Source organism: Kogia breviceps, chromosome 9 (assembly GCF_026419965.1).
Source record: "Kogia breviceps isolate mKogBre1 chromosome 9, mKogBre1 haplotype 1, whole genome shotgun sequence".
Taxonomy (NCBI): domain Eukaryota; kingdom Metazoa; phylum Chordata; class Mammalia; order Artiodactyla; family Physeteridae; genus Kogia; species Kogia breviceps.
In genome coordinates, this window is record NC_081318.1 from 61,108,477 (window position 1) to 61,129,407 (window position 20,931).

The 20,931-nt window shown below is 38.3% G+C and overlaps 1 protein-coding gene across 3 annotated transcripts; it reads left to right on the forward strand.

Moving 5' to 3' along the window:
- The first annotated feature begins 10,364 nt into the window (after positions 1-10,364).
- On the forward strand, positions 10,365-19,116 carry TAC1 (tachykinin precursor 1). Of its 3 annotated transcripts, none has more exons than XM_059074749.2 (7): positions 10,365-10,623; positions 11,096-11,227; positions 12,289-12,385; positions 12,858-12,902; positions 13,377-13,400; positions 14,862-14,915; positions 18,509-19,116. In XM_059074749.2, exons 2-7 carry the CDS (start codon positions 11,105-11,107, stop codon positions 18,556-18,558), a joined length of 393 nt encoding a protein of 130 aa, XP_058930732.1. In that variant the 5' UTR covers positions 10,365-10,623; positions 11,096-11,104; the 3' UTR covers positions 18,559-19,116. The 3 variants fall into 3 exon arrangements, with proteins under 3 accessions (XP_058930732.1, XP_066897783.1, XP_066897782.1); XM_067041681.1 differs by having other exon boundaries at positions 10,537-10,786; XM_067041682.1 differs by lacking the exon at positions 14,862-14,915.
- Positions 19,117-20,931: the final 1,815 nt, after the last annotated feature.

A 20,931-nucleotide genomic window follows, 5' to 3' on the forward strand; every position in this document is an offset into this window, starting at 1 on the left:
AACTAAGCCCGTGAGCCACAACTACTGAGCCTGTGCTCTAGAGCCCAGGAGCCACAACTACTGAGCCCATGTGCCACAACTTCTGAAGCCCATGCACCTACAGCCCACGCTCTGCAACAAGAGAAGCCACTACAATGAGAAGCTCGTGCACCACGACGAAGAGTAGCCCCCGCTCGCCACAACTAGAAAAAGCCTGCGTGCAGCAACGAAGACCCAACACAGCCAAAAATAAATTAAAAAAAATTTTTTTAATTAAAAAACATAAAAAAGAGGAAGACTAGAGGGAGAAAAGCCTAAAAAGTTAGGTTGAATGCATATTAGGGAATCTTAAGAAATGAGTTAAGGAGATTGTAATTGTCTTTGTGAAAAAGAGGAAATTACTGAAGAGTTTTACAGAGCAAAATAATATCATCAGAGTTCTCCTATAAACTGTGTTGTGTTGGATAGATTAGAGAGCGATTGTCAGGAGTCAGGGAAAATTGTTAAGAAATTATTGAAATCATATAGAACAGAGATAATGAAGAGTTGGTCCTGGGTTATTAGCATTGGAAATGATAAGAAATGTAAACCTAACAGGTCTTTTGGTTTTATATATATATACATATACATGTATATATATATATATATATATATATATATATACATATATATGTATATATATATGTATGTCTATCTATATATATATATAATTTGAAGCTATTTATAATAAATTAACAATATAATCTAATTTTAAACATTAAAACATAAGACGAACGCCAAGTTTTAAAGGGAAATGTTGAGTAATTAGACTAGACTAGAAGTTAATAAAACTGAGCCCCCAAATCAAAAACTAGCTCTGAATTCTCTGACAGCTGAGATAAATAAAACAGAAGAAAAACAAGGGGAAAGAGGTGAAAATATTGGATAAAATAACTCCTATCTGATATAAGGAGACATACCAGTTTTTCAGAGAAGATACACCAAATAATAAAAGAAATAAATCTCACAGTCTTTTACAAAAGGAACATTAAACACACAATGAACTATGCCATAAGAGCTATTTGATCAAAACATATATACTCCTCATGAGCAATTTCTTAAATCAAAACTCTTACATTTTATATCTAAACCCCCAATTCAATAGAATACGTTATACTGTAGACCTGTGATAGTATTTTTACAAAAATTAGAAGCAATGAAATCCAGATAATGAGTTTTACAGTGACTTGATTTGATTCAAAAGTGAAGCTTAGAAAATAGGAATACATGATTAGTGCTTCCCTTAGACATCCCCCACCCTTAAACCCTCAGCACATAAATGACACCACCTCTACAGCAGCTCAGACAATATGGTGGTAAGAGCTAGCGGCCTGGACCCTGGAACCAGATAGCCTGAGTTCAAAACCCATTTGGTAGAGACATTAATGGAAGCAGTGCAGGAGAGTGGCCATGGCTGCCAAATGGCAAGGTCTTCCCGGGACTGGGGTAATCAGGGAGGACTTTTCAGAGTTCAAAGTCATTTGTCTGATACATTAACTATTAAACTACTGCCTAGGGCTTCCCTGGTGGCGCAGTGGTTGAGAGTCCGCCTGCTGATGCAGGAGACACGGGTCTGTGCCCCGGTCCGGGAAGATCCCACATGCCGGCTGGGCCCGTGAGCCATGACCGCTGAGCCTGCGCGTCCGGAGCCTGTGCTCCGCAACAGGAGAGACCACAACAGTGAGAGGCCTGCGTACCGCAAAAAAACCCACAAAAACAAAAAGAACTGCCTAGAGGATGAAGGGAAGAAAGTATGGCTTCACAACTGGGTTTCTCAGTTTGACATTGAAAAATGCACTTTCCTGTTTTAGGGTGCCCAGTGAATCTAAATGTGCACATTCTCATTATCAATCTAGTTCAGAATGATTTATTTCCTGATTTTTAGCACTGTTTCTATGCAGTGTTACAAACGGGCCATTTTGCTAAGACAGTTGGGCTGGCTACCCCTAATTTTCATTGAATTTTTTTACCTTTAAGGATCCAGTTTAGTAAAACTAATAACTGATTAGGAGTATGTTTAGTAGACTTATTAGTCTGGTTTATTATTTTAACACTGCAGAGTCACGTTGAATAAAGAGATTATGTTCAGTCTTTTGGCAAGTATATACAATGTGAATGTTTCAACTGCACCCAGAAGCAATGGAAGGAAAACACATTTGTTAAATATGTTTTAAAACTGTTATCCTTAACTATATGTAAGTAGTTCAAAAAATCACCCAACACCTAATCTTTTGATTCAAGAACCACTAGTGACTAGGAGTTTATGAGGTGAAAAACAACAGCTGTGAGCTTTGCTCTTCTTCGAGAGTAAGTTATCTTTGTTTGCTAACAGTATTTGCTGATGTTTAGACTGAACAAGAAGTTAATGTCATTTGGCTTCATCTTGTTTTACCCCTCCAGATCCTTGACTACCACACCTCTGGCAACATTTGCCACCTTGGTTCCCATCCTCCAGTGAATATCCATTGCATAGCCTTACCTCTCTGCCTTTGCTTAAGCTGTTCCCTCTCCCTGGAATGCTTTCTATCCTACTCCCTCCCATCTAGCGAAATCTCATTCCGTGCTCCCTTAATACAATGCTCACTCTTCTGTTATAGCATCTGTTATGTGTCCTGCCCCTCTGACTTTCTTGGGCCCTGCTGGAGCAAAAAGTGTGACTCATTCATCTCTGTATTCCCAACACCATACTTGCTTAGAAAATAGCAAACATTAAATAAATATTTATTGATTTAATTCTTTTTGTGGCATGTGCAGAAGGTTGGAGGGTTGAAATACTGTATCCTTTTTCTAGTAGTGTGCCACTTCGGACTTTACTATACCAGGAACTCAAATCAGTTTCTCATAAGAAGTGGCTCTCTGGACAAAGGGACAGCAACACAACAACTAAACGCTTGAAGAAGCAGCATCATGAAACATAGAAGGAAGTAATTAGATTTAGATGCAAGGGATTAGTATTACCTGATGAAACCATGATTATATTACCTGGTTTTGAGTAGAACTGCTTAAAATTCCCTCTAGTGTACCTCAGGTGCTACAGAAACTTGTAATTCTACCTTTGCCTCTGAATGGTGTCTCTTCCCATGCAGTGGCAAATGCTCAATAACTCAGAGCCTGGTAATAATGGAGACGAGTAGGATTTCAAAGAGTGATTGACATGAGTGTGCTTAAAAAAATCAATAAAGCATGTTAGAATTTCCATGAGGCAACAAGAAAAAAAGAAGTGATCATAGCAGCGAGATTTCCTGGTAAATAACATGTAAAAGGTAAGCCAGTGTGTCAGAGAAGAGAGAAGGGACTTTATCCTGAAGATAACATATTCTTCCACTGTCATATTTGCAGCTACAGCAGTGCTCCAGAGGGTTTGCTAAAGTTAGGAAGTCTGGGACAACAAAACAGTAAAGAACTAATGCATCCATGTGATACAGATGATATCCAACAATTCTACAAACATTTACTAGTCAGATAACATGAACATGGTAATATTCCAGGTCTTCTCCAACGCCTACAAAATAAAGTAAAAATTGTTAATTCCAGGAAGAAAATTAAAATCTATCATCAGCCACCAAACAAGAGTCACAATCTAATTAATGCACTAATCTTCAAGAACCTGTAGCCAATGAAGGAAGCAGAAAATTCTAGAGCAAAGCAGAGATAGAGGCCCATCACTGCTTGGCTCCACAGAACCCCAGTCTCCCTAACTTTGCCATCACCTTCCCAAAGATTTATTTGTGAATTGATAAAATTCTGAGAATTCTCAATGATGCTACACATGGAGAGAAGAAAACTGAGTGGGCAGATGATTATTTTCTTCCAAAACATACAAGTGGCTGAGAAAAACTGGTGACAGCAGGGAATAGAATAGAGCTGATGCTCAGGGAAATGGAGGGAAGCTGTCAGGCGTACAGAACTCAAAGGCCAATGGGGTCGCTCGCCAGAGAGGAACAGACCCTCCAACCAGGGAATTGACATGGAACAAGACACTGCACCAAAATCTCAGGGGAGAGAGCAGAGACTACGTATTCAGACTGCATCACACCTCACCCAAGTTCCCCCTCCCCTGTCATTCCCTCAGGCTGAGAAAAGTGAACAGAAGGCAAAATTCCTAGTCCTCAGAGAGAAAAAAATCTCCAGTATTATAGAAAGAGAGTCAAACAGTCACGCCCAGAGCCACCCAAGCAACATTTAGATGGAGAGAATGGTCCAGAAACTGTGCAAATATATTACACACTGTTCAGGATTCTCCGGAGAAACAGAACCAATAGGATGTGTATGTGTGTATGTGTGCATGTGTGTGGAGAAGGAAAGAGAGGGAGAGATTGGTTTTTTAAGGAATCAGTTAAAGGATTTAAGGAATTAGCTCACACAGTTATGGGCGCTGGCAAATCTGAAATCCCCAGGGCAGCCTGGCAGGCTGGAAATTCAGCAAGAAGTTGATGTCTTGAGTCCAAAGGCAGTCTGGAGGCAGAATTCCTTCTTCCTTAGGGAACCTCAGTCTTTTTCTCTTAAAACCTTCAACTTATTGGATGAAGCCCACCCATATAATGTAGAATAATGGCTTTACCCAAAGTCTACTGATTCAAATATTAATCACATCTTAAAAAAAAAAATACCTTCATGGCAACATCTAGAATGGTGTTTGACCAAATAACTAGGCAACATGGCCTAGCCAAGTTGACACATAAAATTAACCATACACACACACACACACACACACACACAGAGAGAGCCACCTAGAATAACAATACTTAAATGTTCATTGCATGTGCTAAGCACTGTTCTTTACACTTTACATGTATTTACTCATTTCACCCCCACAGCAATCTTATGAGGTAAGTACTATTTACTACCCCATTTGATGGATTAGAAAATTGAGGCAGAGAGTACATGGCTAGCAAGTGGCTAAGCCTATATTAATTGGTAGCACTTGCTCAAAACTCATGCATTTTACCACTGAACTTTAAGGAAACATAACTCAGGAAACAGAAGGAAACTCCCTCAATTACTTCACACCAAGAACATCTTAATAAGAACATAAGTTCAATAAAATAAAATTATACCAATAAAATAATAAAGCAATTAAATGATATGAAAAAGGAAATTACTAATCTACATGGAAAAATTGGGGACTATGCAACATGATTATGGAAATAGTAAGTAATTTAGATACAGCAAGGTGAATTACTGACACAAAAGTCAATTACTACACAAAGAGGAAAAGGTAAGATAATCTAAGTGAATGTGGATGAAAAGGGCAAAGAATTAAAGCAACTTGGTAGAATATTATAGACATTAGATATTACAATAGTATATATATATATATATATATATATATATATATATAATAAAATATATTAAGATCCAAAGAAAAAGACCATAATATTTTGAAGTGGAATTTCCATTTAAAAGATATATTCACAAAGATATAATACAGTAGAATTTCCCCAAAATGAAGAGAGAGAATTATCTGCAAAACAAAAACAGTCATGACATGCTAAGAAAATTAGATGTGAGATGCCCAACAAGACATATCCTAACTGAAATATTGAACATCAAGGATAAAGAAAGAATTCCTCAGATATTGAAGCAAAACAGCAAATCACATCCAAGCAGGGAGAAAAACTATCCCACCTCAGAATTCTCCACAACACTCAATTCTGCAAGACAATGAAGCAGTGTCCATAAAGGGCTGAGAAAAATGAAATTTAATTTTTAAATATTATAACTACTTAAGATGTCATTCAAGCATAGGAACAACTGAGAGACATTCACTAGCACGAAAGAACTCAGGGAATGCAATATGTATGATTTCTTCTCGAGGAAGAAAAATTTGCTTGACAGTAACATCCACCCAAATAAAAGATGATTGAAAATAAACTTGAGAAAGGCAAAGCTAGATTACAGGAACTGGTGGTGAACATAAATCTGTTTAAATATTGAGTGAATAGAAGACAACTAATTAAAGTACAGTAGCAAAAATAATTGTGAATGTTATAAACCTGAATAATGTTAAAATAATAATATAACTACAAAAATTGGGAGGTGGGGGGTAAGGAAGATGGGAGGAAGTTTGAGTGCTAATGTCCTCATCTTTCAAAACAGGAGATAAATAGATACTCTCCAAATATCTATTTTTTAAACTGTTACATACTAGCCTCTTAATGTTTATCTCCAAATCTTGTTTTATAACATTAATTGGTTATTTAATGGAAAAAGTATCTTGTGGTAAAGAAACATTTTTCACTTTTATTTTGTTTTTCTTCTACTAAAGTCAAATAAAATATAAGCAACCATCTTTTATTAAAAATACTTCCTAGGGGGGCTTCCCTGGTGGCGCAGTGGTTGAGAATCTGCCTGCCGATGCAGGGGACACGGGTTCGTGCCCTGGTCCGGGAAGATCCCACATGCCGCGGAGCGGCTGGGCCCGTGAGCCATGGCCGCTGAGCCTGGGCGTCCGGAGCCTGTGCTCCGCAACGCGAGAGGCCACAACAGTGAGAGGCCTGCATACCACAAAAAAAAAAAAAAAAAAAAAAAAAAAAACTTCCTAGGATCTCATCCTACTTTCATAACTTTTATTTATCTGTGACTACTGCTATAGTCTTCAACATATAATATGCATAGAACTATATTCAAAATAATGTTAAGGGTGGAAATTTCTGAGTTTGTGGTAATTTTTTATAAAATACATTATTGTATTTTTCTGCATTGCTTTATTTTTTATAAAGAGTAGGTCTTATTTTACAAAAAGAAAAAAATCAGGTGTTTTTTTTTTCCCTTTAAAAATTGTAGGCAGTATATCAAGATGTTAACTGTGGTTTATTCTGGGTTATGAGAAAATAGATGATAGTATTTTTTCTTTGTGCTGTCCTGCATGCTTTTAATTTACAAACATAAAAAATGATTTATTAACATTTACTTTTTCACTGTTCTACTTCTCATACATATGTATTTTACTGATATATATATTTTCATAAATTTGATGTTTTGGGAAACAAAACAAATAAACAATAGAAATATCCCAAATAAAAGAAATAAAGAATATAAGTAGCCCAAACCCTGCAATGTTCAAGGAGAAAGTGTGTCAGTAAGTGCATGACCTTACTAGGAGCACTAAGTTAGCAATTGACGAATGACATGGAAAAAGTGGGAAATGTATTCTTTGATCATTTTTTTATCTCATTGTTGTTTATTATTCAATTCTATAAAACAGCCTTTGTTTTATGTACTGTGGCATATTTACAACATATAGCATCTGAACAGTTATACACCTGGTTACATTGAGCTAGCAGGGAAGAATTTGTGAAATAGCTGTCTTTATTGTTACTTCATAAACCACATCAGCAACTAAGAAAAAAAATTAGTCTAAAATGCCCCACTTTGGGTATGGAATTTTACAAGGTGGAGAGGGATATGAATACATACTTTCTTAAAATATAATAACAACAAAAATAAAATAATAATAAAAGGATAAACTGAACCTAAAAGAAATAGTTACTAGAAGGAAGAGGGTAGTGGGACAGGGATTGAAAGTATACTTCTTTGAATACATTATGTTTCAAATATTTGAGTTTGGACCTATGTGTTTTATATAATTCTAATAAAAGCAATTCCTAAAACTCAAAAGCAAAGTGAGCAAATGAAGCTATGTGTATTATAGTTGATAGCATAACCGTATAGAGAACTTTTTAAATGATTTTAAAACATAGTAAGTTGACTGAACATACCTTGTGTGATATATCTTAAAGATTTTAAAAAATGCAAATAAAAGCCCTTAGTCTGTCTCTAATAATCATATTGTTGATCATGTTGGCATTGTGTACTGGGATAAAGCAAATGAGTAACAATGTTGATGTCACTGGGAACGGATATTTTGGCATTGAAGAGAAGATGCAAAATAGAAGAGGTTAAAGAAAGACCCTATAGTATCCTGATTTGAACAGAAAGTTGCCACGATATATTCATGATTTTAAACACACACATACACACATTTTCAGCTCTATTCATTGAAAAAGTCTTGAAACAATGAAGAACTCTGTAGCAGTGTGCACCCATAATACCCAGATTATGGTCTCTAATAATCATTTCTAATTCAGAAGAAACAAGAGCTCCTTAAATGCAAATTGCAGGTTTGAAGCAGGAAATACACAACTTAAACCTAGAATATCTTGTCTTACCGAAATCAAGAAAGCCCTTAAAGCCTATTTAAGGCATATCAGATATCTCAGGTGTCAATTTGAAAAGTCACTTTCCGGTCACCTTTCTGCTTCTGGCCAAGAAATGGGATAATCTGAGCACTGAATAGAAGGAGGCCTGATTCTATCTTTCTTTGAAGAAATGAAATACTTCAACTGTGTTTAAATCCATGAAGTCATAATAATCCTAAATGGGGGGGTACCATATTTGAATGTATTAATTTACCAACTCATTTTTTTAATTGGTAAAGGGAATTAATCAAGCACTTATCCCATCTTTCCTAGGTTAGCCATGTCTTAGAATAACTACATAGTTGTTGAGAAAAAAATTTTCTCTTTATATGGAAGGAATAGGCCAGCTAATAAATAAAAATATAAATGATAAAATCGCAATAACACTTTTGAAAGTACGAATAAGTTAATGGATCTAAAATGATCAGCAACAGCTGCTAAGTCTCAAAAGGAGAAACAATCAGCTATCACGTGCTTCCTAACAACACATGCAAAGTAACTTTGTCAGAAAAACCAAACCAACATGTCATTAAACTTCTAGATACAACTACCAAGTAATCGGAAATAGAACTGAGGAACAAGTTAAATGAAACCACTAGGTGTAATCAGCAAACTCCAGAACATAGTACAGTCTACTGAGCAGTTTTATTCATAAGGAGAGAGAGAGAGAACTATAGATTAGGGAAGATTTAAGAGATATACAAACCAATTGCAGTTTATGAACTTCAATACAATTCTGATTTCAACTAGTAAACTGTATGGGGTGGGGCTTATGAAACAATGAGGAATATTTGAACACTGGATATTAATGTAAGGAATTATTTTATGTTGTTTTTAGGTGGAACAACAGCATGGTTCTGTTTTTATTTTTTATCCTTTCTATAGACATGCTGAAATATTTACAGTTGAAATTATGTCTGAGATTTGCTTTGAAATAATTTGAGTGGTGGGAAAATAGGAAGGGTTTGTAAGTGAAACTTGCAAATTGTTTCAAGTGGATGATTCTCTCTACTTTTGTATATGTTTATAATTTCCCATATAAAAATGTTATAAAAACAAAGAATATAACGCCTTGCATTGTGAGGCTAGGCCTAAAGAAATGAGACAGACACATGGGAATTTCAAAAGTCAGGGTTATTTAAGAAAGAACAACAAATATTAGGAGAAAAAATATTGGTTTATATGAATTGCAATAAATTATTTCCTTTATGCACTATACTAAGAACATCAGAATTAACTGGAAAGCATAGTACTTACCAAGGAGCGAGGAGAAAACAACACCCCAGGTACAACAGTCATTTAGTCTGCAAGGCAAACCACGGGCTCATGGAAAGCTGTGATATCTATACAGATGTTATTTGTCAAATAGTTTCGTATTGATAATGACTGCCCAATTAACATCTTCACTACACTTATTTTCATATACAGCAGAAATCTATGAAGGATCTTAAGAGTCCTTTAGTGACAACCGGGAAGGATCCTGTACACCTCTGGTGCGTTTCTTAGTCTTCAGTGAGAAAGGGTAGGAGAGAAACGAAAACGTACCCCTGCTCCAGCATGTAGCTTGCTAGCTTGGAACAAAAGATATCCTAGAATGGCACTGATATAAAAGTTCTAAGTGCAATGCCAGGTTTAAATTCCCCTATCTCCAAAACGTAAAATAAATCTGCTGCCATCGTCTGAAATCCTACAGGACTGAAAAATCCTTTCGTATTACTGAAGAAATGCCAGTATTCTAGCTAATTTGAGAGAAGGATGTTCTGCTCGTAGAAAGATGCTATTGATATATCTCAGAAACACTTAAGACACTCTGCAGATGGAAATAGGGGGGGAAATGTCTTCCTACCCCCCCCCCATTTGAAGTTCTCCTTTCTTAGCCTGATTTTTGACAATATCTTAATACCCGAAGTTATTTGGCCATCCTTGGAAGTGCAAATTACCCTCTCAAGGGACTTAAAAGTTGCCTAAGTCTGAGTCACTTTTCTCAATTTTGATGAGTAATCTCAGGTGTCATGGAACCCCATTCTGAAGAAAAAGAGGGGAGGGGGCGTCAGATCTGCAAACGGAAGAAGACAGGCCGCTGGGGATTGGATGGCGAGATCTCGATTTTCCTATAATTGCGTCATTTCTAACCCAACTGGGTCCAGATGTTATGCGCACCGACGGATTGCCGTCTCGGAAACTCTCAATCAGAAGCAAGCGAAAGGAGAGGAGGCGGCTAATTAAATATCGAGCAGAAAGTCGCGTGGGGAGCGTGTCACGTGGGTCTCGAGGCTCGGCGAACCTGGGATAAATACCCGCGCTGCAGCCAACAGGCAAAAGCGCGAGCTGCTGCGACAGAGAGTGCCAAGCGCCCAGCGAGCACTCGGACCCGCCGAGGAACCCCAAGGGCTGGTCAGCCGCAGTAAGTGTCTGTGCCCTGCCGGGTGGGCTTTCTGCACCGCGCAGCGCTCCGAGGCGGCGTCTAGCAGGGCTGGATGGGCCGCTGCGGCGAGGGACAGCGGAGAGACAGCTGAGGGACAGCGGGGGGACTGCGGGGAGACGGCAGGGAGACGGCGGCGAGACGGGTATCCCAAGTGCCTTGTCCCTCTTTGTCTTCCACCCGCAGAGCCTCCTGGCTTGAAGGTGTGGATTGGTGGGTTGAGGGCTGGGGGAGCTAGGATCTAGGAAGAACAGGATTTGAGAAGATTTAGGGCTTGATTCTCTTTCCTAAAGGGTACCGACAGGACTTTAGCCCTTAGGGGGTTTATCTTGTTTCAGTCGACCTTGAGTTCCGTTGTGGGATCGAAAATTCTCCTGCCTCAACTCTTGGATAGACACCCCCAATACATATATATTTTTTTCTCCCCTCTGCCTCTTCTCTCCACTCTTCCCAGAAATCCGACATGAAAATCCTCGTGGCCTTGGCAGTCTTTTTTCTCGTCTCCACTCAACTGTTTGCAGAAGAAATGGGAGCCAACGATGATCTGAATTATTGGTCTGACTGGTCCGACAGAGACCAGATCAAGGTGAGACCCGGTCCCAGGATGGCCCGCGCCGTTCTTCATGGGCTTAGGAGGTGTCACTTACCCCCCGCGATAGCATCCTAGTTACCCTAGCGGACACCGGGACCGCAACCAGAGGCGGTGGAGGCGCGCCGGGAGGGATGTAGAGGAACGCCATCCCCTGGGTCCCACACGAGATTTTGCATCCAAGAACCAAGTTTCCTCCCGAGGGCTGCATCGTCGGGTCTCGGGAACTCTCTGGAGGAATAATACCCTCCCAGGTGATCCCAGAATCCTCACAAGACTGGAAACCTCACAAGGTTTCATACCCTGGTAACGCGGATTTCAGAGACTCAGGTCCAGCTGCAAGGACCTGGCATTTGGAAATGCTGGGTCAGGGGCAGAGGAGTGCGCACCAGACGCAGGCAAAAGCAGGGGCGAGTGGCGAGGCGCTGGGGGCTTGCAGGGTCGCAGGTGGGTAGAAGGCTAACTTGCTGCCATGACTTTTATTTTACGGACCTGCAGACGTAGCCGCAAGTTTTCCTTTAGATTGCTCGCAGGCCATTCGCGCAAGGGAGCGCGCCCCGCCGGAACAGTGAAAGTCGCGCACTGTTAGTCGCTTGTAAAGGGCTGACACCTTCCCTCCCCTCCCTCCGCCCCTCCCCCCCACCCACCCACGCCCGTGCGCATTTAGGGCGGTGAGAAGTCTCCAAAGCCCTAGCTAGAGATGAACAAAGTCCGGTAGCTGAGCGGCAGATAAGTGAGGTTCCCCGGGATGGGAGGAAAGAGGTGAAAGCGAGCAGGGCTTGGAGACGACGAGCCTCCAGCTAAATGGTTAGGGCTAGGCTTCGGGGAGGCAGCGGCGCCGGACACGAATTGGGCGGGGAGGGGTGGAGAGAGGCAACGCCCAGGTGTGAGGAGGCCCGGCCTCCTCTCGCTTCGGAGCTGGTTCCCCAAACCTGGCTTGGCCCTGTCCCCACCGCCAAGGTTTGCCCCAGGCTGGAGCGCACCACCAGAATGACTCTAGTTTGCCGGCGCCTTGCACTGGTTGCCTACACGCCCCTTTCGGTGCGTCTGTCCTCTAGGAGGAGCTGCCCGAGCCCTTTGAGCATCTTCTGCAGAGAATCGCCCGCAGACCCAAGCCTCAGCAGTTCTTCGGATTAATGGGCAAACGGGATGCTGGTGAGATGGGCAGCCATCACCCTCTCTGTCTCTCTGGGCACCGCCCCCCACACGCCACTCCCACCCCGGAATCCTAGCTCATGCTCAGAGCACGCAGTCTCTCTTGATCTATGAGCAGAGATTTCCACCCTAAAACGGGTATATCTCCCGGAGCGTGACTCTGGTCCTCACCTCGCTAACACACACATGCCACGGAGGGAGGGAGAGATCGGTCCAAACCACCAAGAACAGGAACCAACCTTAAGCTAAGTGCTTCCTTGACTAAGGATCCAAACTGACAAAGAACAGGAAGGCACGGGGCCTCCAGGGGATATCGGAATGTTCTCAGTCCATGTGGAAAACTGACTTTAGACCACTGGTGTTAGATTAGATTTAGCTGCCAGTGTCTCATGATAGAAATGTTTCCTTTTCTTGAATTCTCACACCATCAGTGGAACGTGTAAACAGTTAATGTCAATTTGTTTCTTGTCAGATTCCTCAATTGAAAAACAAGTGGCCCTGTTACAGGCTCTTTATGGTAAACATTTCTATAAATCTTTATTTTACTCTTGTGACTGCACATGTATGACAATGGAGAATGTCTTTTGTGGGCTGAAATACAGATTCTTGGTTGACTGTTGAATAAAGAGATGGGTTTGCTCTCTCTCTCTTGAGCATCAAAGCTGACGGCCTTGAAGATGTATCTCTTATAAGAAAACAAGAGAGGTGGGGCCGGGCAGTTCAGGCCTCAAGAGTCTCACAGACCTGAGTTTGAATCTGTGGCCCACAGAAATTCCTTAAAAACATTCCTTTTGTTTAAAATATTTTGTTTTTATTATTAATAATTTGGATAGCATTTATGATTCTGCTATATTCCTCAGGATAGTACATGAATGGAAAATGTTGCATTATTTTAAAAATCAATTTATTTTATAATTCTCTTTAAAAGATATAATGTCGCTCCTTTAAAACAAATCTATTGTGTTTGTTAATTTTATTTTTCTTTCTATAGGACATGGCCAGCTCTCTCATAAAAGTAAGTTCCAAATTATTTTGACATTTATCATATGCAAATGTAAATTAGATTGAATTCCACTTTACATAATAACGTATTTTCTGTTGTAATGTAGAACTTAATATTTTTAATTAACACAATTTAAGAATAGAGCAGACTCATATTACATCCAGAACATGAATGTTTAAAGCTCTGTTGTTTAAACATATCATACTTACCAAAAGGATGCATTATATTAAAAATCCTTTAACTCCCAGTTGAACTGTTGCTGAATTACTGACCCATAGAAACTGAGATAATAAATAAAGAGAGGAAGGAGAGGAAGCAAGGAAGGAAGGAAGGAAGGAAGGGAGGGAGGGAGGGAGGGAGGGAGGAATCCTTTAACTCCTGTAAATTGTTAGTTTTAGATAAGAATTTCAATCCTAGGGGTAAAAATCCATCACACATTCCTCTCCCCTCATCCCCACCCCACCACTTCCACTGAAAAAAACAAAAGCAAAAACAAAAATCCAAGCATTTATAGGCATCTCCTAGTTCATTTTAGTATGCTGGATTCCATGATGACGTCATTTATTAGAGTAATCCAGCAGCCAATTAAGAGGATGGAGTGAATGTCTGAGTAGAGAATCCATACTAAAGGTAAAGATAGATAAAGTTGTAGAAAGTACCAGGGGTCCATCTTAATCACACTCACTTATCCCAAGGTCCACTCAGTTACTCCAACTTGGATTTTGATTCACTGGAAGCAGAGTAGAGGCCACACTAAGATAGCAGCCGTGATCTTAGCTAATGTAGTATAAACCAAGAGACATCCTCCCACTAGAGTTAAAATAATAATCCTTTCCAAAGGCTTCATCTTTGAAAGTAAATAAATCTTATTCATATTTACTTTCTCAGGACTTGACTTCCAAGGGAAATATATATAGCAAAATTCCATGTAATGAAAATAAATGTACTTTATTAATGTCAAAACTAACGTACTTTTTCCAAAATAAATATTTTTAAAATCCAATAAAATAGCGATAGTGAACTTTAGAAGTTTATAATCATCAGGTACAGGAATCTGATTTAACTAAGCTTCAGTTTCCTGAGAAATACAACATATTCAGTAATATTAGGAAATAAGCTTTGATGTTTTTGTCACACAAATGTGAAATTGACTCCCTAAACATCAAAGCTAGCTCAAATAGCAATACTTAAAACATTGTATATAAACAGATAAAATAGAATATGAATAAAGTGTACTTGCTAATATTTAGATATAGAATTGAGAAAAGTGCTTTCATTGTATTATTTTTATTTAGTGTCATTTATAAGACTTACTAGGAATCTTTATTTCTTCAGGCTCACCAAAACTTGAAATAATTATATATTTATTATATAGCCATATATTTGGAAGCTTGCTTTTTTTTGGTACTAGTTATAACAGTTTATTTCCTCAGAGATATACATATTAAAATACCCCTAAATGTATTTTTCCAGGGCATAAAACAGATTCCTTTGTTGGACTAATGGGCAAAAGAACTTTAAATTCTGGTATGTATAAAACCATGACTGCAAATAAATAGTACCTTAAATCTACTTCTATTTTCTCTAAGGCATTCTTTTCAAACTATTAAACAGGAATAATAAAATTAAAATGAGTATTTATGTTGGAAAAATCTAATTTCAATAAATAAATCCAAGAATGGATTTACAGATGATTGAGCTAATATCACCACAATATCAATCTATCCTTCTCAAACTCCCAGTGTCTGCCACATTTAATCATTACCTAACCTGAATCTTTGGGCTAGTCTAATACCCTTTCCCTTACATCTGTTCAATAAGCCACATTTAACCTTACTGAACTAAAGGGGATGGGGGAGGGGGGAGATAAGACTGATAATTTTACTTGTTACCAAGGTAATTGGAAAGTCTTACAAAAGGTTAAATCTGACAGTCTTCCAACACAAAAATAAATAAACAAAAATAAACAAATCCATTTTTACAAATCACTTGCTCTTTATGATATTATAGAAGCTCAAACTCTAAACCTCCTGATGAATGTTTAAGACTAGGAGAGTAACATAGTCTGTTCCAATGCCTTCAAAAAGGAACACAATCAAATTATCCTAGAGGGTTATAATCAGTTCTGGCTATAAAACCCTTAAAGAGAAGGAGTGCCATAATTCTCCTCATTACCCAGTTTAAGTCTGAACAACTCTTTCACTTAATGTAAAGCCTGCATATTTCCTTTCTTTTCTTTAATTTCTATCTTCTATGTAAAGCCATATGCATATATCTGAAAACTGTAATTTCTTAACTCATTCATCACAGTATTTTTAAGGTTAAATAACCCCTGTATCATTTTCATAGAAACTGATATTTTGTTAAGCTCATTCAGGCCTTATAGTTCGTAGTCTATTTGAAAGCTATTCAAATTCTCTTTATTTTACCTTCAGTGAAATTAGAATTAAAATACTAGTCATGTAATTGATTAGAAAGTAATCATCACCCGTCTTATCCATATAGAATATTTCTGGTTTCCTGAAAATCTGTAAGTAAGATATGCTGGCTCAATTAATCTGAAAAAGTCATGCAAAAATGAGGTATCCTAGTATTTTTTTTTTACTTCATTTTATTTTTGGCTGCATTGGGCCCTCGTTGCTGCGTGCGGGCTTTTTCTAATTGCGGTGAGCAGGGGCTACTCTTCGTTGCGGTGCGCAGGCTTCTCATTGCAGTGGCTTTTCTTTTTGCAGAGCACAGGCTCTAGGCGCACGGGGCTTCACTGGTTGTGGCTTGAGGGCTCTAGAGCGCAGGCTCAGTAGTCTTGTCGACCCTTGGGTTTAGTTGCTCCGAGGCATGTGGTATCAGGAACAGGAATCGAACCCATGTCCCCTGTATTGTCAGGCGGATTCTTAACCACTGCGCCATCAGGAAAATCCAAGGTATCTTCGTATTTATATTGGTTCTCTACCTTCCAGATTTAGACACTACATTTGTATTTCTTCGTCAGTAATTTGGAGGCATCTCAAGTTTAAATTTTAAAGAAGTTACTTTATTTTTTTTTAATTTTTTTACTTTATTTTAAAGAAGTGGCTTTATTTGTATCAGAAGTGTACACTAGCCCTTATATACCTGTGGTTTTCTTGATAATCACACCAGTCAATAACTTTCCATTTTCAGAATTGATAAAAGGTTTCAGAACATGCTTAACCTTACAAATAATATAGATATGTGCAATTTGAATAAATTAGATGCTATTAAATGTACTTAATATAATTATAGATAATATTAAATAGAATCACTGTATGAATCAGAATCAATTTATGACTAAATCTTTGCTCCTCCATTTTAGTTAAGAAAATATAAAAGGAAAAAATGGGCAAACATGTAATTTATACCCAATCGGGTACATTTTCATATAATCAGTTGAGGCAAGGTTATCATAGACACCTTCTACAGCCATCCGATCCTTACCCTGTTGTGGTCACAGACCCCTTTGACAATCTGAGTAATCTAGAAGGTGTCTTCCCAGAGAAACCCTTATCAGCTCATACACACAAACATTTACATATGGTTTTAGAGGGTTCAAGGACCAGGTCAGAAACTGCTTCCAATCAAGAGAACACTGTATTTCAGCTCAATCACTAATGTCTTTGGTTAGTTTACATTTGCATTCACTTCCCTTCTCTGAGGAACAAAATTATGTTACTGAAAGCTTGTCAGGAACTGATCTTGTGCTAATCATCCTCCTCCTCCTACAAACAAACCAGGGTCAGAAATGGACTGTTTCTTTCCTCCAGAACTGCCAAGATCGGGCCTCAGACTATTCCACCCCAGGAGCGTGTGTGTGATCGACATAAAACATTCTCCTTATTGTTAACCTCACTTAAGGGAATCTTGGATGCTAATGAGAACCTGCTCAGTGGTAAAAGGGGAAAGTGATAACACTGGAGGCTTTACCAACCTACTCTTTCAACAAATCCTTCCACTGAGAAAATTGTTTAGAGTGGCACCTATGATTCCTACATGTCTTTCACAATTCTTTCTACTATTTCTATTTAAATTCAGTATTTTATACATGCATGGTGAATTTTTAAAAGCACAGTAGTTTGACTACAATGTAAATCTAAGTGTATAAAGTATTAGATAAAATGATGAAAATATATACTTCAGTATTTTAATCACAGCAATCTGATCCTTACCCTTTTGTGGCTGCAGACCCCTTTGAAATTATATTTACAAATATAATATAATGTAATATAATATAATGTAATTTGGTACTTTTTTCAGTCCATATGGTCAAAGTACTTAAGTTACTTGCTAGCTATATGTTAAATACCTTTGGAAGCAGTGATTAATCTTTCACAGGCCAGTAGGGTGCTAGGAGGTAAGTTAAACTATGTTGTATTTAGATGGCTCAATTGCCCTACTTATAGGCAATGAGATTGTTTTCAGTCTCAAGGACAATCTATCACTGGGAGGAATCCAGATAGGAAGAGACCCTCACACCATTAGGTACCCCTATACCAGAAATCAGCAAACTTATTCTGTAAAGAGCCAGATAGTAAACATTTTAGACTATGTGAGTCATGCAGTCTCCGTAGCAACTACTCAGGTCTTCCATTTTAATGTTAAAGTAGGCATAGACAATACATAAATTAATGGGTGTGGCCATGTTCCAATAAAACATTATTTACAAGAAAAGATGGTGGGCTGGATTTGGCCCATGGCCTGTAGTTGGTTGACTCTGTCCTAGAATAAAAGTCCCACGTTTTGCTTTCATCCTCCCACTATTCCTGTTTACTTTAGGCATTGTCCTTTCTATAAATCACCATGGTGTCCACCACTGCTTGAGAAAGCTGTGGAGAATCAATGTTGCAGTATACCCTGCAAATACACTTTGGGGGCACCAAGTCTATGAGGATGACCAAAATAACCAAGAATTCTGTGGACAGATCACTTCCAATCAGGATAAAGACTGAGGCCCGATTAGAAGATGTGCAAATAAGACTCTTAGAAATACTTCAATGGAGTGAAAAAAGTAATTATGAATTTGAAATAAATTTCTGTATGCTTTGAACTCTGTTTAACTGTGTCAGTGAATCTTCTTAACAAACCCTTTACCTTATCTTTGTTCTCAGTGGCTTATGAAAGGAGTGCAATGCAGAATTATGAAAGAAGACGTAAATAAACTACCTAACGTATTATTCATTGAGCTTCATTTGTGTCAATGGCCAAGGCAAGAGAAAATGAGACATGCGCTATGAGGAATAATTATTTATTTAATAATAATCTTTGTTTTGAGTTGAAAACTCAAAAAGTATTTATTTTTCATATTGTGCCAATATGTGTTGTAAAAGCGTGTTGTAATTCTAATATGACAACTCGCTCAGAAGTAGAAGTCAGTGGTAATTTCTCCACAAAGCACAGTATTCAATGAAGTTGTAAAAGCCTATCAGAGATATAGTCTCCAAAGAAAGCAACCATTTCTCTTTGTTGGCAGCAGTCACATCAGCTACTACTAAAGATAGGAAACTCACAGATAGGCTGTGCTTCTCCATTTGTTTTCATGGTGAAAGTGTACTGAGACTTGGTACCAAACTGTGTTTGTATCCCTGCAGCATGTTTCACGTTTTGTGACTATATAGAGATGTTTTAAAAGTTTTAATGTGATTCTAAGGTCTTTATTTTATTGTACAATGTGTTGTGATAGTTTACGTTTTAAATAAAAGAAAAAATATCTTGAGAATTGGGTCTTATTCTTTCATTAACATTTATGTCAAATCAGCAACCTTTCTTTTAGTAGATGAAATATGTTCCAAGCTGTTTTTGGCTGATAAATACTGAAACAGAAAAACTACTAAATCTCTCTTTCTTAAGGAAAATGACCAAAATGTAATCCCAGTTTCTCTCTCACACACACTTTTGGCACAGGATCATTCATGGAGAAAACAATTACATTCTGGTCCCCCAAACAGTTAAGGCTCAATTCTGTTTATATGTGCTTATGATTCCCTTTTACAAATAGGATAATCTATTTTAAAGATGCATTTCACTGGTTATTTCCTTGTTGTGTAAAACATCAGCACACTACCATTTCAGCCCATTTAAAGCCCAGGAATAAATGCAGCAGTGTTTGAGTCTCACTAGAATCAAGACACCAAACCAAATTCTCACAGAGGTCACTGGAGGATGATACAGAAAGATAGGGAGCTGATAATATGGCATCACCCCCATAACAAACATAAGAGACGCTTTCTTGCATATCTAAGGACTGCCTGCGAATTGCTAGTGCCCTTAACACTCCAGCAGAAGGACATGTATCAGAAATATAGGGCAATCAGAGGGAAGCTCTTGTGTATTTATTTAAGGGGAAGCATCGCTACGTGTCCTTGGAATCATTTTCTGATTGCGTAAGAGAGTGTGAAATATTGACAAGTGGTAAAACAACTCAGGACAAGCATTGCTCAGTGAAATAAAACTCTGTGAGTTAATTCCGGACTGGTGACTGTTATTGATCAACGTTAAAACCACTTGTGGGACAGGAGCACTAAAGCATATTTTAATCTTTATATATTTAAATGAATAATTTGTTCAAAAAACTCCAATGAACTAATTTTCCTTATTACACAATACATTTAAATGCTACACATTATATTATGATAAGCAAAAAGGAGAAAATCAGAGTCATCTAGAGCCCCATTCCCCAACAGTAATGTTTGATGTTCTATTTAATAATAACAATAATTGTAATATAGAATCATCATCATAATAATAGCTTCATAATATACATTTAACCACTCATTGAAGGAAGTATTATTATTATCATCATTTTACAATTGAGGATATGAAGCTCAAGGAAATGTTGGGGTCGGATATTATAATATGAGAGGAGTCAGGATTAGAAAGGAATTATTAGGCAGAAATAACAATGAGATTGATGAAGCAAACTGGCATAGTGACACAACTGAATACTATGACATCACTTAAAATGGCATTATGGTGTGTTTAGTGACATGAAACAACATATACGGTATGTTGTTAGGCACAAAGCAGTATTTCTGCATTGTATGTACATATATTTTTCTGCATAGATGTTTTAACGGGAAGGAACCATGTAATGGATAAGAGTGTGGGGTTCAGAGTCAAACTACTCCATCACTTAATGGCTGTGTGATGATGGGCAAGTCCCTTTACTTCTTTCTGCCTTGTTTTCATCATCAGTAAAACTGGACTAATGATGCTGTGCACTACTATCATACACCACTCTACACAGTGGACAGTAGCCACACGGAGCTTAGGTGAGGGTCGTGGGATATGATGCGTGTCAAGCTTTGAGCACCTTCTCCGACACACAGCGAGCATTCTGTGAATGTTACCTGATGCCATTGTTAGCTACTCTCCAAAATCCCCAAAGAGAAAATTAGCACTATATGATAGCCACTAAAATGGTTTTTATAGACACACTGAAGAAGTAGTAGCAGCATGGGTAGTTTCTAAATAGGTACCGCACCAATTAAATCTGGGGCCATCTCACAAATAGAGTGGCACTTGGTGCTGTGCA

Coding starts and splice junctions, on each gene's coding strand:
- TAC1 (XM_059074749.2), top strand. CDS start 11,105: ATGAAAATCCTCGTGGCCTTGGCAGTCTTTTTTCTCGTCTCCACTCAA. Junction 11,228..12,288: donor CCGACAGAGACCAGATCAAG/GTGAGACCCGGT, acceptor TCTGTCCTCTAG/GAGGAGCTGCCCGAGCCCTT. Junction 13,401..14,861: donor TGGCCAGCTCTCTCATAAAA/GTAAGTTCCAAA, acceptor GTATTTTTCCAG/GGCATAAAACAGATTCCTTT.